We start from the raw sequence: 24,497 nt of genomic DNA on the forward strand, positions 1-24,497 counted from the left end.
AATTTTGCCCAATATAATATTATGTAGTGAGGGCGGGGTGAGCGGCTCACAAGTCACAAGAGCCACCCAACCACCCATAGCCCATAGACACGGAAGAATAATGAGGAGAGTTGAAAAGAAGGATGGGCATGGGAAAGGCTTGAGAAAGTTATTGGAGTGGGAGAGTAGGATGGATCTCTTTAGTTGATTTCAATTTTCATAGGGAACAAATTTCTTTCCTATTCCAATCACTCTCGCAATTTCCTTAGGTTTATTCCCTTTCCCTTTCCTCTTCTTGTTTTTAGTACCAGCTAGCTGTTCAAAGGATTTTGCTGTTAGTTCATTTATGCGGTTTATTCCAATCACCAACAAAGGATTTTGCTGTTAGTTCATTTATGTTCCTAGTGCTCTTTTTCCCTATGTTTTCCTTGTTTATTTGTACCAGCTAGCTGTTCAAAACTCGTCTGAATTTTATCGTCTTCTTAATTCTTAGTCTTCATTAGTACCTTTATATATATAGACATTATTGGTCCTTATGTTATACCTTACTCATTAATTTGATCTCACCGTGAGATTTCGTTAATTTTTTTTGTTAAATTGCTGACATAACACATATGTGGTGCACACATAGCCAATGAGAAAATATCAAGTGGATCTAAATGAAGAAATATATATTTTTAAATAGTTTAATATTTAAAATATTTTTAAAATTTATTTTAATAAAAAGAGATAAAATTTTCAAAACATACATTTTTTTTATTCAAATCCACTATGTATGTTATTAATGAACATGTACACTCCGCATACATGTCGCGTCAAATCCATTTGGTTTTGATGAAAAATCCTAAACTCTTAAAAAAATAGTTGAACATTTAATTTTTTTATTATTTATTTTTTAAAAGAGAAAAAGTTCATAACATAACTTTTTTTTTAAATTCAAATCCACTTGCGATGTTATTATTGGACATGTAAGGGGAGCTAGGGCATTCCTCTCTCCAATATATTATATATATATTGAGGGTTGAGCAGGTCAAAAGAGGCAGCCAAGCTGAAAGGGGAGATAGGCCATAGCCATGGAAGGAGGAGGATAAGGAGGAGAGTTGAAAGAAGGGTGGGGATAGGAAAGGCTTGAGGATGCTGTTGGAGTGGGAGAGTGGGAAAAGAATGGATCTCTTTGGTTGGTTCAAAGGGAACAAATTTCTTTCCTACTCCACCCATTCCTGCAATTTCCTTAGGTTTCTCCCTTTCCCTTTCCACTTCTTGTTAGAATTTTTGGTTGAAACAGAAGGTGTTGAGGTTTGAATTCATTCCTGAACTCTTCTTTGTGGTGTTGTTTACTAGTGATTTAGAAATATTGTTTGTAAGAAACAGAAAAACTAGTGACTTATTATATATTGACTGGATCTGTGCTTTGATCTTGGCGGCGTGGGATTTTGTTTACTGATGATAATTTGCAGGTGCAATTAATTGTGGAGATGTTTTCAAAGTGTTGTGTTGGTGAAGAAGAACAAGTGATTGAAGGAGGTGGAACTTGTGTCCAAGTCATTGCAAGGTTTTGTTGAACTTGAGATGAATAGATGTTGTATTTGTATGTAACTAAATACTTGTATTCAGCGGCAGCCAAAAATCAGTCAATGAGACAAGTTTTGAATGCTTATTTTTGTACCGAGTCCGAAGCTAAACACGAGAAAGGGGGTTCAACAGCTTTGCTGGAATTAATAAACAAGCAAATTAAGAAGAGAAAGGGCTTTTCTCTTTTCTTGTCAATCCTTGAAACGTTTTGATCTAATTAATGACCAAGAAAAGTGTGGTTTCCTTTGAGTCCTGCTAAATGGAAACCACCGTTAAAATTAACTGAGGTGACACTGACAAGACGTGTCTGAAACTTGCTAGTAAGGAATCTTTATAGTTTGTCTGAGAGTGAGACTCTGAGTTGGACTTGGAATCAATATCTTATCTCCCTTTGCAAAACAGGTAAGCATCACGCAAAGTTGCAACCAATGCGGATTCGAAAGCTTTTGAAATCCGATACTGAGCTGAGCTGCTGCTGACTCTGATCCTGATCCATCCAGCACGAGTCACGACAAAAGCAGATCACATGACATGTATAAGTTTTGTTTTATTCAACGAAAATCAATGAGAGAGTTGTTTCTCTCACCTCGTCATGTGTTCGTGGGTTGATTGAACAAGTTCTCTTGGATTGAAGTTAAAAAAGCCCACTAAGCAAACCGGGCTTGAACGCAATTACCAAGTTCCCACTTGAACGGAAATCTCAAAAGTGGGCCTGTAATTGGTCCAGTTGAAGGTCCAGTCGTTGTCATCTCCTTTCCAACAAGGAAACCCCATATCTCTCTAACAGAAACAGTATATGATATGATGATGCAACTTTGCAAGAGAAAGGGAGACGGACTTTATCCCGAATTTCCAAAAAAGCAACAAATTCACTCCATCCTGTTGTACTCCATTAACCACACACAGTGACACAGTGACACAGTAAAAAATAAAATAAAAGTAAAAAGTAACTGTTTACTAACTAGGGGTGGCTGTATTATGTATAGGTCCATGAGCCTACTACGAGGGATCCAATGCGGAAGCGTGCGTGTAGGCTCGGTTGGACGCTACTTTTTGGTCCAATGGGGCGCCGTATATACAAGCACTTTGAATCAAATTGGATCGGGGTTGGGGCGCTGTGTCTGTTATGTCTCTGTGTGTGGGACCCACGCTTTGTTGCTAGCTGAGCTTAGCTGAGATGGACTATTATCGAGGCCTCACGCGCCGCTTCCTGTCCACCAATCACTGGACAGTCAAGGGACACATGGCGCTTTATCAGATATCTATCTATCTCGAGTATCCAATGATTGTATTTTTCTTCACTAGTTCTGGATGTTGCTCTATCTTTCTCTCCTGTTCTGGCTGGCTGGCGGGTTCGTTCGGACTCGGAAAACTCACTCTCAAGTCTCAACATTATCAAGTAAGTCTGTTGATGTAAAAATGACGTAATGGAGACGTAAAATATTGTGCTTGCTTGCTGCTTCAGAAGAGTTTAATTAATTAGTAAATAAACGATGATCATGGAAAATGCTAGTCCTCGGATTCTAGGAGCTGCTGGGGCCCTCGCTAACCTAATGCATGATGGGTCCCATATATTATATATTGCTCCATCCCAGTGTCAACTTTGAACAGATTCATCTCTCATCACATCAATCATCATACTGGAGTACTGACTGTTGGATCAAAGATCAATCAAAGATCACAGGAGTTTTGATAGATGGTTTAGGTTGGTTTTGGGGTCAAGTAAACCAACAACAAACAAAGTAAAATGACACAAATCACTTTGCCATGGATACGTCCATTCCATGACATGAAAAAAGCAAAAGCTACAAAGACGAAGCATAAGTCAGCGGTGTGAGATTCTCTTTCTTTCACTTTTGCTACTCTATTATTTTTTTATTTATTTAATTATATTTGGAAATAAATGGATGATGATGATGATGATGATGATGATAATACGGAACTAAACCAATCCCGCACAGGTTGGTGGGAGTCGCTGTCTCCATCACTGATTCACTAGTGGTGCTTCTGTAACATCCCTCTCTACCATGCGCAAGTATTTTTTTTCAAACCACAAAGGTTGGCCTTGGCCATCCCCATCTCATTTGACAAACTATCATAATTTTTATTTATTTTTTAATATCATAAAAATATTTGATAACTTGTTACCCGAAGCAGCCCAAGTTTCTTCAGGAGGATTGTTTGAATTTGAACTTTGAAGGCAGGCAGACCAAATCAACTATATTGTGTATATATATGAACTTTTAAAAGACATTTGATTTGAAAAGGTGGAGATGATTGCAAACCTCTGCAATATAATGATTTGGCTTGAAAGTTTGAAGCAAGGCAGTGGCACATAGCAATGCATGACCAAAAAGTTTGAAGGCATTACTGATTTATTATATTCTTCCATCATTATAAATCTCGCTGAATATATAATTAAAGATTTAAGTTGATGTTTTTGTGGTGAATGGTGAATGGTGATAGATTTTAAAAGAAAACAGTGTTTTATTGCTCAATCATCCATTTGCTGAAATTCGGCCCATTTGTCTGCTTCGAAGTTCCATCATCCATGCATGCACAGGCTTCCATGTAAATGAAATTATCAAATGACCCACTCACTCTACTTCTTCCCGACTGCACTGCGTCTTCCCAACCCTAAACAAACAATTATAAGGTAATAAATCTAAAAAGCTGCCCATTCAAAACTTTTGTCTTGAGCTTGACTTTTGTTGAGGATGATGAGGAGCTTATTTAGTGGGAAAATTGCAACAACCTCCACCCTCCACCCACCAACTTCGTATGCCGCAAACAAGCCACGTTCACATACACACACACACACAGAGACAAATAAACCCCATCCAATTCCACTTTTCTTTTCTTTTCTCTTCTCTCTTCTTTTTTGTTTCTCTCCTCCATATGAGAATAATATGAAAATTCCAAGAGCCTTGGAAACCGAGTTAGTGGAGTTATTTGCATTTCCCACAAACATGCCCTTAACCAGCTTGGACCAAGAATTTCAACTTCACTTTTACGAAATTTATATATATGAAAAAATAAAAAACTAAAATGGGGGGGCACTCATGTTCAACCAAAAGCTACAATCTCGTCTTTATATATGACCCATCATGTCCCCTCAGCTCTATACTCATCATACTCTTTCTAGTCCTCCTTTCTTGCTACCTACCCAGCACTTACCATTTTTTCATCTCAATTATAGCTTTATCATTGATCATTTTTCTAAGCAACATCGACGACCATGACCGCCAGCCACCGGTGGAGCTCTGTCTACTTGGGTGGTGGTGGTGGTTGGCGGACGCAGCAGCGCGGCGTACAAGGGCTCTGTTGTAAGTACGGGTGAAAAGTGATGGCAAAGCAACACACCAAACAAGGCTTTGCAATTGCGCTCTCCTGAATTTCTAGCCCACACCACAAGGAGCAGAGTCGGGAGAGCGGCATTATTGCATTGCGGGGAATTGAGGGTAGCGGTCCGAATTTACCTTAACCTCAACGTAGGTCTTTTAATAATTTTCTTTTATTACTTAACCTTGGTGTTTGCTCTTAGTTGTCCTTTCGTTTTTGTTTTTGTCTTTGTTTTTGCATGTTTAATATGTTATGGAACATGGGATGTAAGGGATGCATACGAGGTAGCTAGTTTGTTTAGTTTGGTTTTTAGTTTGTTTGTAATGCTGCTGGGCATGCATCACTTACACCTATCATGTATTTATTTGCTTTGTCACGAATTAATGGAAGAAAGAAAAGAATGACTTTAGTTTCCTTCCTTCCTTCCTCTTTAATTTTCTTTTTCCTTTTTGGGTTTTGGTGTGTCTTGGCTCTTCTAGCTAGCTAGATGCTGATTCAAAGTCAGAATCTGATTTTTGTGAAAGCTTGGCAGCTTGGATTTTCCATGCCTTTCTTTTTCTGCACTTTGGTACTCTATCTCATCTGATTTCAATCTTTAATTACTTAAAGGAAGCATGAAGTTCATGTTTTGGCCAAAAATTTATACTAGTTATGCAAAAGGGTTATAAGGCTGTTCACCAAATGATAATCCATCGAGGGCTACAAGAATTGATAGACAGAAGCGAATTTTTGTCTCTTCCAAAATCAGAAACAAGTATCTTATACATAATTGGCAAAGAATCAACCATTGTTCCCGGCCTTCATACATATCCTGTATTCATATAATATATAATATTAACAAACGCCAGTGACTCATGATGATCAGTACAACAACGTGAGTTGTATAGAAATAATACAAATATATATATTATGATTTACGGTAAATTTATCTTGTTCCCAGATATAATTTATAGTATATAAACATTCTCATCGCTTTTTTGCCAAAAAAGAAGAAGAAGGTAAACATTTTCATCTCATCGCATTAAGGTGTGAAAGTACCAGGGAGACTAGAATGATGGGTTATTGTGAGGGGTTAGAATGAGGTGTGAGGGGGTTCGATCTAATACAGAGTTATCATTGGACTGTTGGATTGAACCCTCTCATTGTAACCCTCAACATAGCCCCTCATTATAGAAGCTCTCGTGAATACAGCCAAGGGCATGTAGCTACTCTTTTTTTCCCTTTGGTTGAACTTGAAATAGGGGCAAGAAGCCACCTCCAGCTGGCGATACCTGGTGCCTCAATGGTAGGGGTTTGAAATCCGTTAGAAGCACTTTGTGGCTAGGGATAAGCCGAACTCCGAGCGATGATTAATCCCACTCTTCGAGTGTGGGGACATCCCGTGGTATTTACTAAAAAAAATTATAGGGGTAGGAAGCAATACAGACACTTAGCCCATCGGGCTAAAACAAACATATCTAGGCCCAACAATTGTCATAGTATACATGATGGTCAGGTATCACTAATATTTTATGGAAAACATCATCACTATTACTAACGGCTGGCATTTCACGCCTGGTATATGATCCAACTTTTAACATTACTTTTATTTATATTTGTGCTAGCTAGCTACCTAGCTTCTCTCCATTGATTCAGAAATCAGCAACTGAGAAGGATTATCCTCTTCTATAGGCATGTCTTGTAGTGAGGATAAGAAAGGATTAGGAGGCATTTTCAGGTTGCCAATGCTCCCTTCCAACATATCCACAACTTTAGTTCTGGTGCCTTGGCTTGAATGCACCATAACCCTACTAAACATAAATTTCTTTCAGCCTCAGTCTCAGTCATGTCATCAATTTTCAGGTCTCATCCCTTAGTTATATGGTCATAAATCCACAACGGAAGTTTCCCTCGGCCGGTTTAGCTGCTTGCCTTTGGGTTGACATCCATTCTTCCTCCTGCCATTCCCAACATCAACATCCCAAAGCTATAAACATGTGATTTGCTAGAAACAGCTCCAACATTCCTAGAATTCAGTTCAGGCGCTATGTACCCTGCTGTTCCTCTTAAAGTACTAACAAAAACAAGGTAAAATTTTGCAAGGCCAGCATCTGATATTTTGGGGATGAAATTGTGGTCTAGCAGGACATTTTGAGGCTTCATTTCTAAATGAAGAATGCACACATCACTTCCCTTGTGTAGATACTCGATCCCTCGAGCGATAGCAGAGCAAACTTGTGCAGCTTTTCCCACTTAAATGACTGAAATCTTCCTTCTTTTGAGGATAAATGTTTAGCAAGAGACCATTAGGCATGTACTCATACACTAGAGCCTGCTTATAGCCTTCAGAACAGAATCCCACCCACTGAAGAACATTGGCGTGACGAATTCTACCAATTTTTCGAACTTCATTGATAAATTCTGTGCCTCTGAACCTAGAGTTCTCCAGCATTTTGACAACAATTAGGCAACCATCTGGAAGCTGCCCTTTATATACTGACCCAAGCCCACCCTGCGGGCCTAGTTTATCTTCAAAATTGTTTGTCATTGCAACTACATCAGTGTAAGAGTACCTTGTGGGCATCAAGGATTGCTCATTGTGCAGCACAACTATCTCCCTGTTATCTACTATCTTTCGTGTTGTACAATATTTGTGGATGAGGAACACAAATATAGCCAAAGGAGCACAGATATGTCTAATAATAAGAATTAGGGCTGCACGAGCAACAGAAAACCATTATTTTTAAGTTTATTTAAAGTTCAAGGGAACCAGTCAACGAAATAAAAGTTGTACCTAATGGAATGTTCCAGAATAAGTCGAAGCTCACATATACAAACCATACATAATACTCCCTGAACATTTAAGCGTCATATGCAAATATGAGGAAACTAAAGAGAAAAAACAGAATCAGTCTGGTCAAAAGTTAAGCACACTAACCTGGATTATTTACTCTACATGAAGTATCATATGTAGGGCAATACGGGAGCTCAGCCAACCATCCAAGATTGAACCCTGCCTGCAACACTTTCATGACATCTTCATAAGAAGGGAACTTGACATCTACAGAATCTGCAGGAGCAATTGAAATGAGAGAACAGGATTTTTCTTGCTCAAGAGAGCCAGTAAGTGGCCTTCTCCGTAAATAGCTTAAACATGAGTGCCATTTCTTCTGAAACAAGGAAATTCTATAGAAGCTAGGTTGCTTATGTTTGTGGAGCAGTTTGCAAAACTGATATATGAGAGATGCCCTAGTGGCCTATAAGGAAAATCGTCGGTTAAATCATCCACTGAATCTATCGATCCAGATGGAAGGCTGCAGCTTCAATTGGCAAAATTTGTATCAGTGAGATGGATTGAACGTTCATTATAGGAAATGTTCTTGACATAGTATGTTCCTGGATCGTATTCCAAGATGATTTTGTTGTTCACACAAGAAAGTTCATAGGCCGGATAGCCGCAGCCTACTGGATCACCCTTTAGGTGAAAAGGGAAGCTGATGTTTTGGATATCTCCACATGAAGAAGAAGGACAAACTTGCTCAAGAATTCTGGCTTCAACTTCATTGATGGATTGATAGATCACCACAGAAGAGAGAATAACTGAAGCAATAAATAGGTCTTTCCTTGTCATGTTGTGCTGCAGAAGAATAACTAGTACCAAGTTAGATTAGAAGAGTGAGTAAATACAAGAAAGCCTCTTGAATGGTATTTTGCCCTTTCACTAACGAGTAGCAACAACAACAAAAATATTTTATTTAATTTTCAATTTTTGTATTTAACTATATACGGGTTAACCTTAGAATACGTTATAAAGATCTTTTCTAGTTAAGAAGAATGCTTGATTGCACCTTCAGGGAGCTTTCAGCATATTCTATTGAGCAACTTTTGAAGAAAACCAAGGACAAGGTGATGAAGCCTCAAGGAATGCTGATCAAAGAATGAAATAACCAATGAAATCTCAAAACAGGACGTTTACAATATAGTTTTCAGTGACACTAGGAAACAGACTTTTTGATGATTCACATTACAATTGCATTATACATATATAAATATAATTAAAAACGAACAAATATAAATAAATCGAATTTTGATCTACACAATTCTTTTTGGTGTCACATCATGGAGCATTACACATTTAAGCTGTAGAGGGTGAAGAATAGAAGCCGAGTTCGAGAATTGCTGATTGTTGGCGTCAATTCTTCTCCGTGCTACTAGATGTATTTCGTCTTTTGCGACACTTGCGAACAAAGAACACCAATATACCAATTATAACCAGTAGAGCAATTAGACCTGAAAATGCAGAGAAAGATTTCTATCAGTCACAACTTCCAGTGAAATCGAAAATCGCACGAAACTAAAACAACTTAGTCAATGTGTATACACAAATATAATACCTCCCACAACGATTCCCGCGATTATTAAGTTTCCTTGACTTCTTGTGAGTTCTTTGTTCTCTGAACTTGCAGAAAAACAGTATCAAGCATTAGAACAAATGTTATTAAAAAATGATAATCAGAGGACATAAGTTTTGATCATAAAGTTGGGCATGCATACTGACCTCTTTCACATATATAGGTGAGTGGCTTATCCCATGATTTTACTACGCAGGATTTACCAGCCAAAGAGCAATCCCTGCACTCAAGCGACCATCCAACAACAAATCCTGCCTCCAAAAGTTCCATGACGGCTTCATAAGAAGGGAACTTATAATTAATGTCGTGAAGAAGATCTACTGGAGCCAATGAAACAACCGAGCATGATGGCTGAGGATTGTAGTACGAGTAGTCGCCGTCATAAACTGCATAGACGTAACTCCCATTTCTTGTCAAACATGGAACTGTCGTATGATTAGCAGCTTCCTGCAGGCTGCTGATGTTTCTGGAGCACTTGACAAACCGAAAACGACTGCCAAGGCTGTCCACAACTCCCTTGAATCGAAAGTCTGTGACAAACCCATCCGTATTTTCAACAGAGCCAGATGGAAGGCTGCAGCTTCTATTGGCATTGGCAAAGTTGACATCAACCAAACGGAGTGCCTGATCCTCATATGAAATGTTCTTCACATAGTATTTCCCTGGAAATATTTCTAAGATGGTTTTGTTGTTCACGCAAGAGAGTTCATAATCGGGGTCACCGCAGCCTGATGGATCACCCCTTAGGCGAAAAGGGTAGCTGATGTTGTTTATTTCTCCGCAAGAAGAAGAGGAACATACTTGTTTGTAATTTCTTGCTTCAGCTTTGATGAAAGTTAGAAAAATCAGAAGAGAGTAGAGAATAGTTGATGCAGTTTTTGATTCTTCCGTCCTCATGGTATTTGCAACAAATTTGCAGAATAACTGTGAACTTGAACTTGAGATATTATCTTCAAGAATGTGTTAATCCTGTTCTATTTTATCCAAAGTTTGGAGCACGATGCTTTTATAAGGAAATCTGAGATCTGTATTGGTGGTTCCCTGTTAGTCAAAGGATACGAGTAGGTCAAAATTTTCTGCTCCGTGTTGGAGTTTTGTGACTCTGTCTTTCTTCACAAGTTGATTATGGATCAACTTGGAAGTTTTTATACAAAGCGACTGGTTTTGCTAAAGATATGATTCAAGAAAGTCAAAGTCGATGTCTGATGAAATGTTTTTTTTTTTTTTTTTTTTGAGAAAGAAAAAATGTCCACATCTATCTTCAATATAAGAAATTTTTATATGTTCCAGGTACATCACGTGGCTGGTGTACCATCCAATAAACATAAGACATGTGTAATTATTGTTTAACTTACTACATTTCTTTTTATAACATGTGACGGGCTACATTGCAAATATTTCATATGTCTTCTGTCCATTTGATAGTATACCAGCCACGTGGTGTACCCGAAACACCCAAAAATTACTCATTCAATAGCACTTTATGATACGCAACTACCCTTTTGAGTATTGCAGAATTCAAGGGTCAAAGTCAAAGGGAATTCTCCCTCATTCTTTTGTTTTGTCAACCAACAAGAATTCAAAGGTCAAAGTCAAAGGCAATTCTCCCTCATTCTTTTGTTTTGTCAACCAACAAGAAGCAGTAATGAGTTCGAAAAATCAGACGGTTAGCAGGGGTAAATATTTTTACTTATCACTTTAATTCAAGGTATATATATTTATGGAATTATAGTTATGTTCATGGACATGTGTCAAATGGTGAGAGTACACCTTAGATTAAAGTGATAAGTAAAAATGCTCTCACTAGACTAGGAAAGGAAAAGGGAATGAAAATAGTAGAGCACTCAACAACGCATAATTTTGGGATGCATGATCGTATTTGAATACAAACTTTATAATTAAGCTTCACATTATAATTGAATTACAATTTACACATCAAGAAAGAAAAAAGATAATATATATAAATATATATTTGTTGCTATTTAAAAGTTTAGGGGAAGGGGAGGCTATCCCATCTCAGGGCCAAGGTATATCAAGGCCTTTTTGAGAACTTACAGAGGGAGTCTTAACCTTATTTTTGGAAGATCTCTCAAATAATTATTTGAGGGACACCCTTGTGGACTCACTTTATTTCAAAAGTTTGAACCTTCCATCTTTTAGATATTCCTTCAAATATCATCTCTGCAAAAGAACACTTGAATCCGAAATCATTTGACCATTGAATTAATGATTGTAATTTTAGTGCTTTTTTGAAGTACCATGTTCATTAATTTTATTAGGCACAATTAGATGTCTTAACAATTTCTGATTTGTTTAATTTTTTAACAAGGATGATCTATGAATGAATACTTGAAAAATATACGATTTGGATCATTGAAAAAAAAAAATTTGTAATAGCCCACAAATGGTGTCCCTCAATAGAAGTGAACTGTTATTTGAGGGATAGGTAAACTTTTTTTATATGCCGGTAATTCATCAAATGAAAGCAAAACAAAGGAAAATAAACTTTGATTAATTCATTTGTGCTACGGCAGCCAAATGTGAGGTTATAACATTCTGGAAATACTAGCCTCTCTGCACGTGCTTCCGCGCCTGTAATAGATTTTTTTTAAATAAAATAAATTTATTTTAGAATTAAAAAAGATAATAGGTAGTTATGTTCCATAAAAATATGATCCATTATCTGCTTTTTCTTTTAATTTTAATTTTTTTAAATATGAAAAGTGTGAATTTATCATATTATCCTCATTTAATTAATAATTTGAATTCTTAATGTTTGCATTAATCACTGACATTTCATGGTATTTTGAATGTTTCACTATTTTCTGCCTTTTACTTTATATATATAAATACATAATGCTAAGGGGCCATAGCCCATGTAAAGAGCCGTAGACTGCTAATAGGCCCAAGTGGCCCAGTTAGCCTCCATATCTAAAATGTAGACTTTTGAATTTTGATGATACGCTCAACAAAAGAAAAGAACATTTCAATTACATTCATTTTGTCACACACACCATGTTATTGTTAGTTCAAGAATTTCTGATTGTTGGCGTCAAGGTTTGCTGCATTTCGCCTCCTACGACATTTGCGGATAACCACCACCAATATAACAATTATAACGATTAGACCAATTAGAGCTGGAAAAAAAAAATTGCAGACACATTTTTCTATCAGTTGCAACTTCCAATGCAGTCAAAAATTTCAGCTACCCTTTTCGCATAAAGGGTGATCCGTCAGGCTGCGGTGACACTGATTTTGAACTCTCTTGCGTGAACAGCAAAACCATCTTAGAAATTTTCCCATGGCAAATTCTACGTGCGCCACATTTCATATGACGATCAAATTATCCGTTTGGTTGATGTCAACTTTGCCAATGGAAGCTTCAGCCTCCCATAGTTCATGGGATGAGCCACTCACATATGTATGTGAACAAGGTCAATATGAATCTGCAACTATATATATATATATATACACGAACTAGAGCAATTGACCTGTTTATAATTTCTTGCTTGAACTCGAACTCGAACTTGAATGAAAAATAGAAAAATCCAAACAGAATGGAGGATGGAGGAGAGCAGTAGATGCAGTACTAGTTGTTGAATATTGTACCCTCCTCATGGTCATGAATATGATTGGCAGAATAACTATGAACTTGAGAACTTGGTCTGGACAGTGATGCATTTATAAGGTTATCTGTGTATGTACCATTCATGTTCCTTTTTAGTCAACGATTGGAGTTTTCTATATTTTTTTTCTGAAGATAATGATGCAATGATTGTGTATAGGAACAAGGAACTTCCTACGGAAACGCGTTGTGCAAAAGATATGGTTTCCAGAAAGTCAAAGTCGAGAGATGAAATAAATTATGAAAAATAAAGGGATTGTTTGGATATGTAAGCTCAGCCCTTGAGCATATATCTCTGTACGTACGTGAATATAGATAAATAAGATTACAAGAGATGACATAAATATAGTAGAGAGTAAATTGCTTTTGGTCACACACACGATATACAGCATGTTAATTAGTTCCAGAATTGCTGATTGTTGGTGTCAAGCATTGCTGATTCTGCAGCTTCTTCTTGGCTGCTTTTCTTCGTCCTCTCCGATACTTGCGGATAACGACCACCAATATGAGAACTATAAAGAATAGACCAACTAGAGCTGAAAATGCAGACAAACACATTTTGCTATCAGTTGCAGCGTCCAATGGATCCAACAGGAATTTTATAAACGAACATTGCAAGAAAAACGAGATTAACGTTAATTTTTGTATTTACAGATATAATACCTCCTATACCAATTCCCACCAATATTAAGATAATTTGAAGTGATGTGGGTTCTTTGTACTCTGCACTTGCATTAAAACAAAAAAACAAAAACAAAAAACAATATGAAACAAAAAAAATTAGAAAGGAACATGCATATAATCCAGAGACTTAAATTTAATTGTAATTGATCATATGACTATAAGGTGAGGCAATATGCGCACTCATGATACTGACCTCTTGAACATACATAGGTGATTGGCTGATCCCATGAACTTACCAAACAGCCCTTGCCAGCCAAAGAACAATCCCTGCACTCAACCGACCATCCAACATCAAAGCCAGCCTGCAAAAGTTCCATGACAGCTTCATAAGAAGGGAACTTAATGTCCTGATCAAAATCCACAGGCGCCACTGAAATAAGCGAGCACGACGGTTGTGGTTGACGATGATAATAATAATCGCGGTCATAAATAGCATACAAGTAACTCCCGTTTGTTGTCAAACATGGAACTCTTGTATAATTAGCAGCTGTTTGCAGGCTACTGATGTTTTTGGAGCACTTCATAAATCGAAAAAGACTGCGAGAGCTGTTTACAAATCCGCCGAATCGAAAATCCTTGACGTCCCCGTATGCTGATAAAACAGAGCCAGATGGAAGGCTGCAGCTTCCATTGGCAAAGTTGACATCAACCAAACGGAGTATTTGATCGTTATATGAAATGTTGTGCACGTAGAATTTGCCTGGAAAGATTTCTAAGATGGTTCTGTCGTCCACGCAGGAAAATTCATAGTCAGGGTCACCACAGCCTGATGGATCACCCTTTAGGCGAAAAGGGTACTTGATGATTTGGATTTCTCCGCACGAACGAGAGCAATTGGCTTGTTTATGATATCTTGCTTGAACTTGAACTCGAACGAAACATAAAAAAATCAGCAGCACAGAATAGAGAACAGAAGATGCAGTACTTGCCCTCGTCATGATTTGCAAGCCTTATTAGCAGAACAACTAATTGTAATGAATGGTGCTGATTTTATCCAAACTTTTAGTCAACGAGTGGGAGGAGTTGGTCAAAGACTTAAAGCTTCCGTCCAGCTCCATGTTGGGGGTTTTCAGTGTTTTTCTATAGATAATAATGTAATGATTGCAGGAACAAGGAAATTCCAACAGAAACGCGTTACGCGGAAGATATGGATCCCAGAAAGTCTAAGTCAAGATCAAATAAATAAAGAAACCAACATTTAAATTTGGTTTAGGATATGTATTGACTATATATGTCGAAGATTATAGTGCAGCCGTACATACATACATACAAGGTTGTCGACTATATATAAATTGTGTTGGGATTCATTTAGGGCAGATGAATATATAATCCTAAGATATCCCTAAGATCAAATGATTTACTTGCAGTTCCGATGCGTGTTTCAGCATCCAAGTAACATTCTCAAAATTCCAACAACAAAAAAGGTAACATTCTCAAAATACTATGAAAGGCTAAAATTGAATTCCAGGAGGGCATTGGCAATACCACAAGACTGTTTTCTGCACTCCAATCACACGTTTTTCATTTGTAGAGGTATTCAAACGCAAGTGGAAGTGTCAAGGGATAAATACAAAAGTTATAATGCCAGCTGAGGATGATGTGTTAAGGCAAATGCATCTTTGAGTTTGAACCATGTGTTGAAACTGGCATGAATGGTCCACTGTAAAAGGTCAGAATAAATTCCAATTTGCATCTTCATGTGCACAAAATTCTCAAGTTTAATTGACGTAAGTTGTTTACAAACGTCACATCCTAATTTACATCTTCAAATCCGCAATATATTTTAGTTTGATTAATATGTGCAGTTTGTGAGTGATATATAACACATATTCGTGTAGACATGGGTTTAACCAAGTTGACCAAAACGAAGACATGGATTTAGCCGAGTTGACTAAAATAGTATGCTCCCCACTGCAACCGAATTTGATTCCCTCTCCTTGTTGTTTATATTAGATTAAAGTAAACACAGAGAAACGCTTTCCCATGATTTTCCTATGGACAAAGTTTTGGGCTTCGCATTATATATGGGCGTCTTTGGGGATGTTTTGGGCTTTACATTATTTGATCATCAACTACAGAGAAACGTTTTCTTCACTTTGTGTATGTCCCACGTTTCTTTTCACCAATGTTCTTCCCTCTGCTCCGCTGAGTTCTTTTTATATCAGACCAAAAGAAAAGGAAGTATATTTCATTTTAGGCTTATTATCACAAAACGTCCCTAAGGTTTACGAAACTATCAGATTGCATCCTTAATTTTTTTTTGTGTCACTTATGGTCCTCAAGGTTTGTATGTGCAATCACAAATGGTCCCTGACGTTAGGTTCTGTCAAAAACTCTGTTAGTTTGCTGACGTGGCATACATATATATCACAAAACATCCCTGAGGTTTACACACTTATCACAAATGGTCCTTACGAATTTATTTTTTTAAAAATTTAAAATTCATAAAGTTTTGGTTTTCTTTTTAAAATTATTTATAAATGAAAAAACAATTTATAGAAGGATTTTAATCTTGAGGACCATTTATGAACCCTAAACCTTTAGTTTTTTTTTTTCATTTTTAAATTTTATGAATTTTAAATTATTTTTTAAAAACTTCATTAGTTTGTTGATGTGGCATATATATGAAGCCCACATCTACAATAATATAGTGTCACATGTATTTAAAATTTAATATATATTTTAAAATAATTATAATTCATAAAATTTTAAAAAGAAAACAAAAATTTTATGAATTTTTAATTTAAAAAATTAAAAAATTTCATAAGGACCATTTGTGATAGGTGTGTGAACCTCAAGGATGTTTTGTGATATACATATATGCCACGTCAGCAAACTAACGGAGTTTTTGACGGAACCTAACGGCAGGGACCATTTGTGATCATGCATGCTAACTTTGAGGACCACGAATGACAAAAAAAAACATTAAGGATGCAATCTGATAGTTTCGCAAACCTTAGGGACGTTTTGTGATAATAAGCCTTCATTTTATATAGATTAAACATGGGAAAGTAATTAAATCTTTTTAAACACACATTTGGTTCCATAACATAAATACTCGAAATAATCTGGTACACAACTAAAAATTGGACATCCCTCTTTCCTTATTTAAGATTAGAAACACCAAGAATTTACAGCAGTAAATAAAAAAAAACCCCCGAGAGTTTTTTTCAAAAAAAAGAAAAAAGAAGAAGAAGAAGAGGAAGATAGTTATGGAAGGAAAATAATTATAAAAAAAGGGAGAAATTTGAAGGACCAAACAATAAAAAAGAAAGTCTATGGTCAAAAACTGCCAACTACTCTCTAGAATATCAAAAATGAAAAGGCAAGAAGAACGAGAAAGGAGCCACCAGCAATCGATGGATTCGCCGTTATCATCATCATCATCATCATCATGGGTGGGTGGATATAGCAGATAGCGGATGGGACCCATTTGATCATATTGTAACATGCATCATCATCTTCGTCCAATCGATTCAGCGGAGAGAAAACCAGTGGAGGAGGCCGGCGGCGAGGCGGCGGCCCCTGTGGGCGACGAGGTCACGGTGGACGAGGGGAGAGCGGCAAATAGGGCAATTGAAGTTGAGGTGGTCGAGCCATCCGTCGAAGCAGCTCTTGTGGAACAAGTGTCGGCAGTTGAGCATACGGACCTGGTCCCCATCCCTTAAGGTGGACAAGCACACCACGCAATCGCAATCCCGTGACCTCGCGACGGCATCGTTCTGTTGGTCATGGCGGTTGCGATCGTATTGGTAGGACAAGTGGCGGTTGAGGGCGAGCTGGTCGGCAAGGACGGCGAGGCCCGCGAGGCCCGAGCCCACGGAGGAGCCCACGAGAAGGCCATCGTCGTAGTCTGGGCCTGGGCCTGGGTTGCTGAGGCCCAGGAAATGGAGGAGGTGGAAGAGGGAGGAGCGGAGGTGGTTGATGAAGCTGGCGATGAGTGCGATGAGTAAGAGTGGGATTGAGTCCGACGACACGTCGTTCAGCTGGTTCTGTAACCCCATGATCTCTTCTCTCTCTACTATGAAAAACAGCACTTTTTATACATACGTATAATTTATAAGTTTAATTATATGCTCTCAACTCTAAAGATCATAAATTTTTTGTATTTTGTTTTGTTGGGTCTGTTTAAAAATATGGTGGATGAAATAGAGATGTGAGGTAGAACTGAGAGGAGAAGTGGGTTCTGAATTAGCTAGAGATATATATATATACACATATATATATATATATAGAGAGAGAGAGAGAGAGAGAGAGAGAGAGAGAGATATAACATAACATATAAGAGAGAGAATATATTCGATATTAGGGAGGAAGAGGGGAAAAAGAAGACCAGATGACTAGAGTGTGTGATTAGGTAAATAAATAAAGGGGGAGGGAAGGCTAGAATCGCTCGTCGGCGGGCAATATTATACGCGGGCTAGAGAGAGAGAGGACAGGGACGCAAACGCACAGGGGTTGGGTGTCCGCCAAAGGCTGATGTTACGACTTCACTTGCCTCTCAACCTCTCAATTCTCAACCTTCTTTTCTTTCTCTATAACGTGGTCAACACACTCAGATGTATATACGTTACTCATCACGTGCTCTGGACTGGAACGGCTGAATTTTTCTTTCGCATGAAAAATGAGACTCGCATATCTTTTGTGTATACGTGATTCTCGCTATTAGGGTTGGGCATCTTATACTGAAATACCAACATCGTATCCTAACCGTACCGTACTATACCGATTTTATATCGTTTCATTTGGTATGAGGAGATATTCGGTACCGTACCGTATCATACTAATAGAATATGGTATGGTAACAGTATTAAGATTTTGGTACCGATCAATACCGTACCGTACCGAATATAACTAAAATATAATTTTTGATTCATTTGATAATTAAAAGCTGTTTCATGTATATGGTTTCTTTCACTGACTGTATTAGCATAAATTTCCCTGTATGCATCATAATAATTGACTGAGCTTTGTTATTGGGTATGGAGTTGCATAGGACTTGAAAATTCTCCTTCACCATTTGGATTTTAACTATTTTGATTTGTAAGCCATAATGCATGAGTTTTAACCATTTGAATTTGATGAATCTGTTAATGAATAAATATTAATTTAGTTTATTTGAACAGTACGGGCTCAATACCGTACCATACCGTGCCCACCCCTACTTCCTATCCTCTAAAAAATCACTCAGGAAAATGGAAAGAGGGGCCCAAGCCAAATGTGAAATTTGAAATGGCAAAGAGAGTAGGAAATTTCGGTGCATCGATGATGCCGTCATCACTAGACTCTACTCTACCATGTGAGGATGGTCCCCCCCCCCCTCTCATATTGGTTTTTCTTCTTTATTCCTCACATAAGCACTTTTCAGTTTCTCACACCAAAAAAAGAAAGCACTTTTCAGTTTTTTAAGTGCTCTTTTTCTCTCATTTTCTTTTTGGATTTTTTTTTTCATTTTTAAAATACCCTTAAAAATAAAAAATTTTAAAATAACATAAATTTTGAAAAATTAAGGTGATATTTTGCTTAAATTTTTCTTTAAAATAACAAATTAAAATTGATGTATAAATTGAGGTGACATTTCTACTAAAATCAATATATTATATTATATTGCGTTAAAGGGCATCTTAAATGCGTTTTATGTGTTTAATTTAAGGAGTTGATTTTCCCACTCCCATTTTCTCCACTTACACTTCCTTTTGCTTTTTAATCAATTTTGTTCCTTTTTGTTCTTTCTATTTCCTATTCTATCCTTACCCTACATTAATATTTTTTTTCTTCACTTTTATATTATTTCTTTTACTGAATATTATCTTTGATATAGATGAGATTGCTGAAAATTCAAAATTTGTAATGTCAAGGTAATGGTATTGATAATTACCAAAAATTGATATTTTTTCTATGATCAATGAAGAAGATGTGATGACTGGTTATTAGGGAAAAAAAATTAGTGTAAAAAATTAAGTATAAAGAAAAAGAAATTAATGTAGGGTAAGGATAGAATAGAAAATAGACAACAACAACAAAAAATTAAAAAGTATGAAAAAGCAAAATGAGTGTAAGTGGAGAAAATGGAAGTGGGAAAATCAACTCCCTTAATTTATTGTCCTTTCCTTTGCCTTATAGGCTAGCTTCGTTATGTTGCGTTGCTTACTATTTAAACAAACCAATATCATCGGCATAAATATAAACTGCACATACATTTTAAAAGTTAGCTTGATTAACTAATTATGATTTTCATAATTTCATCAAAGCGATCCCATTTTAATTAGCAAATTAAATATAGCAGTGAGGGAACTCTTTACCATCTTAATAAGTAGGGCTTGTCCAGTATAGGTCCCCATATTTTCTATTTCTTAGACATATACCCATCACTCTATAAATTTATGTGTAAAACCCGATTTCAAATTTAAATTACCAGTAGGATATAAGAGGTCATATTATTTCTATATTTTTACATTGTTGCCACCAGACTTTATATTTTATTTTTAATTTATTTCAAGCATTTCATTAACTACCATAATTGTAATTAATACTTCCTATTAATAGCATATCAATCACCCCATTTCTTTTAGTTGCCATTCCCTTAACATATAGCCCCTAAAATTGCAAACCCAAAAAAAAAAAAAAAAAAAAAAATCTGTAAATTTCATATCCAATAATGTACCTATGAAAAATATATAGGTATAAAAATATAGGTATATTATTTAAATAAAATATAGGTATATTTCTACTAAATTTTTTTACAGAAAAATAGGTACACAATAATTTATAGAAAATATAGATACACAATAATTTATAAAAAAATAATAATAATAGGTAGATTATTATCCATCAAAAAACTAGGTACAATAAATGAAATCCAAGTTCTAAAATAGGTAGATTATTATCGGGGAAAGATGGAACAAAATTTCAAAAAGGCAATAAAGAAAATTGCCTTTTTCAGCCAACACATTGTTAACTGTATTGATGAATTTTAATAATAAAGCGGATAATTAATTGCAAACAAAATTTTTAGAGGGAATCACCACAATAAATTGGGGAACCAAAAATTAAAACACCTCCCCATTACACGTTGAAATATAAATGGGTGTATTTTGACAATGAAAAAATTATAATAAATCAGAAATTGAGCTTAATAAGATAACTTAATGACTTGGATCCTAGTCATGGGTTTTTACTTATAAAAATTAGGTATTATTTATAGGAACAAAAAGTGAAGGATTGCAGGTAAAGTAAGTTGAATTTAAAAGATGTAAGCCAAATTTACTATAATAAGTAATACTACGTACTGAGCGCCCCATATTCATATGCATTGTCGTCTATACACAACACACACGAGACACTCGGCACACATGTGGAGCTAGCTACGCACCAATATATCCAAGACCCAAAACAAAAACAAAAAAAAACACACCAAGTATAAGTATATGGATACGTAATCTTTTGGAGCAAATTTTAGTGGAGGATTCAGAGTCATGCGCTCAAACAATTCCTCTGGTCTCTAGATATACATATGCATGCATGCATCAACATCCAGCGCCCTATTGTGTACACGACAATGCATATGGGTTATTAAGCAAAGAGAGAAAAGGGCTACAAAAAAAAACCAATGAAGCTATATGGGTTTAGATCGATATACAGATGCATTATGCATGCGTCTTCTTTCAACATAAAAACCAATCAAACTGCTAATAATTCTTACAAGCATTCTCTACCAGCTTTCTACTTATCATTAACATCATCAATTATCCATCTCTGTTGTGTTTGGTCGTCGTTGCTATCATAATTATATATAGTTAGTTGTAAATTAAACACAAATCATTCCAACAAGACCTAGTCGTCAATGTCATCCCAAGCAAGCAAACATGCATGTTCTTCCATGTGATTTCTCATTGTCATAAATATATACTTAATATTGGTTTTCTTTTTGCTCCTCAGCTTTCCCCTTTTTTTTTTTTCCTCTGTATTTTATTTCAAAAAGTTAACCTGACAATTACGTTTGTTTTGTTATTATAAATACTCGGGCGAAGGGTCCAAAACTAGCTAATACATCTACGCTTGTACGAAATTGCAAATGGCCGTCCATATTCCAAAGTTTAAAGTCCAATCCAATCCCAATCCTATCGAAGGAGTACTTAAGTTAACTACTGGCAGCTAGCCTGTCTTAATCTGAATATGGCCCGTCCCATCTCCACTAGCTAAGCTAGGTTTGCATTATTTAATTGGGTTAAGAAACTCTATTTCCGGTGGCGGTTTATTAGATGATTAAATATCTTTTTTTTCTCCTTCATTTTTTAGAAGAAAAAAAAAATGCTCCTCTTTTTTTTTGGGGGGGTCAGAACCAGTGGCTTGGTTGGTTTCATTAATTTAATATTAGTTAATTAAGTCTAAAAGGAGTTGCTTTGTTGATAAAGCATGCTGCATTATGGGTGGTAATCAATATAATAATATTATTAAACAGGTACATGTCACATTCCATATGCTATATATATATATAGTGATCACATTATCTAAGTCGGCCTACTAATTCCTGATAAAAAGATGAAAAAACAAAGTCATAAAAAAGCATCCACATTCCAACATGAGTACATACATAATATTAGTTATATATATATAAAATCATCGTGAACCACAAGAAAAAAGTTTTTGGATATGAAGCTAGAAAATGAGAATAGGAGAGAGAGAAATTAAAGAGGTATCGTGTGGTGGCAAAATGGAAATTGTTGTGAGCAGGATACTTCCAACATAAATACAGACATGTCTGATTAATAATGATGGACTAATAACAAGCATTGGGCGGTGGGATTGGGGAGAGATTTTCCGTGATCTCCGCTGACTAACTTAATCTTACATCTATATATCCATCTCCAAATTGAGGGACTAAAATTTATATGATTAGAGTTAATAGGAGACTTAAAGGATAAATAATTAATAATTAATAATTAAGAGATGCATGATGCAATATCCACCGTCCACAAAGATCCGCGTATCCGCCGACTATAGACCTTTGTTTAATTTTTGGTCCTAGATACAAACCACAAACAAAGCAAGCTGTTGTGTTGTTGATAAAGGAATTATAAAGCAAATGAGGACTTGAAAAAATTTCATCATGATTTTTGGGTTTGTCAGCTTCCCTCTTTTGATATCTAACCCTATATGGAATGTGGTCTCAACTCGATCGCCTTTGCCATTTGCCTTGTCATAGGACCACAAAAGATTGATCACCATCCTCTCCTTTTTAACAAATTTTGTCCCTTCAACGTTGATGGGAGACTTGAAACAATAGTCCAATATAATATCTTCACAAGCAAGATGATTAAGAATAGTTATTCTTCTACTTGAGGTCTTGTGTTCAAATTCACATATCCAAATATCACGTGTATTAAAAACAAAGTTTTTATATGAAAATGTTATCATGAACGTAAGGTGCTTAGAGCAGCCAAATCTATTGTCTAATTGGTGAAAAAAGTGCAAATAATACACGTATTAAGTTGAGTTGAAGGCATTTTTTAAAAGAAGAATCGAGATGATATGTTGATTAAGAAGAATCGAGATGATATGTTGATTGATCCATGATAATGATATTGAGGGAGGGTGGTGGTGAGAATGACAACGATGGGTCGGAGTTGGTAGGACCACACACAACACAAGCAATGAATTACAAAATAATAACTAATATTAAAAGAAATCCCTTTCGGATGCATTTTAGGTCTTGCAGAGTCCAGAAAATCCCCAAAGAAATTTAGTAGGTAAGGAAGCTTGGAAAATGATGCCCATTCATTGTACTTGACAGGTCACTAAAAGGGGGAAGTTTATTTATTGATTAAAAAGAAGAAGACGAAGACGAAGAAGAAGAAGGAAGGAAAGCGTCACTGGTTTTGCTAAGTAAAGAAATCACTCTAATCTGTCACCTCAAAAGTGTAGGCAGACAACCTTGCCTATCGATCAACATTTAGGACTAAAATATGTGTGCCCAGTGGCCACCATCAGAACAATACAACAATAGGGTTTTTATTAATCTTTAGAATTATAACCTATATAAATAACACCTAGGTTTTCTTCAACCTATAAATAACACCATTGACACGTATATGTTTATAAAATTCATTATGAAAAGGGCACTTTTACCTTCACCCATCAAGGTGTGACTCAAGTTTATGTCCTTCCAAGAGTTTGAACACCATTTTTACCTATTGCTGGGCTACGAGGAATCCTGTGCTAGCATTTTACTCGTTGGAGGATTATTGTGAGTCATTAATGCATGTGAGTTTGTTTTTAAAACTTTGTAAAGAATTTAGACGGTTAATCGACATGTTCATGCACTCACTCGCAACCTTCTGGATGTGGCTTTAGCCTTAGGCAAAAATTTACATACGGTTTTTATTCTCTATTAAGTATTTAAGTTAAGATTGATAACATATTTATCATCTCGGTTTTTAGATTACATTCATTAGATATCAGATTCAATATACAAACGGACATACAATCCAATAATCGAAATTCTCGATATTAGAAATATGTAACTAATTTTTAACATAAAATACTTATTAGAGAATTTACTCTTTACCAATGTGTTGTGGGGATCTCATTTGAGTAGACCTACTGAGAAGTCTGAGGTGAGTTGACTTGGATACTTTGATCAAGGTGGGTGGGTAGAGACCGGGTCAAACTGACGAATTAAGATCCAAAGGCAGGTCATATGGTCGTCCATTTCCTAAATTTCGAATTTGGTGAGATTTGTATGTGGATGGTGGTGGGCATATAATGAAAAGGCAAAATGATTTAACGAAAAAGGGCAAACCTCGCTCTTTATAATTCTATCAACTTAAAAGCACACTCTATGTAACTACCAAAAATTAAAAAAAAGTAACAGCATAACATCAAAGGTAACTTGCAGAAGCACT

The 24,497-nt window shown here is 36.2% G+C and overlaps 4 protein-coding genes and 1 long non-coding RNA gene across 5 annotated transcripts; 1 reads left to right on the top strand and 4 right to left on the bottom strand.

Annotated features, from left to right (window-relative positions):
• The first annotated feature begins 971 nt into the window (after nucleotides 1–971).
• LOC117615186 lies at nucleotides 972–1,746 on the top strand. The gene is made up of 2 exons (XR_004583971.1): nucleotides 972–1,275; nucleotides 1,437–1,746. It is a non-coding gene; the product is annotated as an uncharacterized LOC117615186 (long non-coding RNA).
• A 4,076-nt stretch (nucleotides 1,747–5,822) lies between these two features.
• LOC117616562 (LEAF RUST 10 DISEASE-RESISTANCE LOCUS RECEPTOR-LIKE PROTEIN KINASE-like 2.5) lies at nucleotides 5,823–8,115 on the bottom strand. The gene is made up of 2 exons (XM_034345915.1): nucleotides 7,811–8,115; nucleotides 5,823–7,587 (listed from the first exon to the last, which is right to left on the bottom strand). Exons 1-2 carry the CDS (start codon nucleotides 7,902–7,904, stop codon nucleotides 7,058–7,060), a joined length of 624 nt encoding a protein of 207 aa, XP_034201806.1. The 5' UTR covers nucleotides 7,905–8,115; the 3' UTR covers nucleotides 5,823–7,057.
• Nucleotides 8,116–8,797: 682 nt separating this feature from the next.
• Nucleotides 8,798–10,255, bottom strand: LOC117616561. The gene is made up of 3 exons (XM_034345914.1): nucleotides 9,431–10,255; nucleotides 9,267–9,326; nucleotides 8,798–9,162 (listed from the first exon to the last, which is right to left on the bottom strand). Exons 1-3 carry the CDS (start codon nucleotides 10,179–10,181, stop codon nucleotides 9,065–9,067), a joined length of 909 nt encoding a protein of 302 aa, XP_034201805.1. The 5' UTR covers nucleotides 10,182–10,255; the 3' UTR covers nucleotides 8,798–9,064.
• Nucleotides 10,256–13,145: 2,890 nt separating this feature from the next.
• LOC117614249 lies at nucleotides 13,146–14,789 on the bottom strand. The gene is made up of 3 exons (XM_034342994.1): nucleotides 13,787–14,789; nucleotides 13,573–13,632; nucleotides 13,146–13,445 (listed from the first exon to the last, which is right to left on the bottom strand). The coding sequence occupies exons 1-3, from the start codon at nucleotides 14,529–14,531 to the stop codon at nucleotides 13,303–13,305; spliced, it is 948 nt and encodes a 315-aa protein (XP_034198885.1). The 5' UTR covers nucleotides 14,532–14,789; the 3' UTR covers nucleotides 13,146–13,302.
• Nucleotides 14,790–16,608: 1,819 nt separating this feature from the next.
• LOC117614075 (E3 ubiquitin-protein ligase RHA2A-like) lies at nucleotides 16,609–18,108 on the bottom strand. Its single transcript, XM_034342758.1, has one exon. The coding sequence runs from the start codon at nucleotides 17,595–17,597 to the stop codon at nucleotides 17,070–17,072; it is 528 nt and encodes a 175-aa protein (XP_034198649.1). The 5' UTR covers nucleotides 17,598–18,108; the 3' UTR covers nucleotides 16,609–17,069.
• Nucleotides 18,109–24,497: the final 6,389 nt, after the last annotated feature.

This window comes from Prunus dulcis, chromosome 1 (genome assembly GCF_902201215.1).
Source record: "Prunus dulcis chromosome 1, ALMONDv2, whole genome shotgun sequence".
Classification (NCBI taxonomy): domain Eukaryota; kingdom Viridiplantae; phylum Streptophyta; class Magnoliopsida; order Rosales; family Rosaceae; genus Prunus; species Prunus dulcis.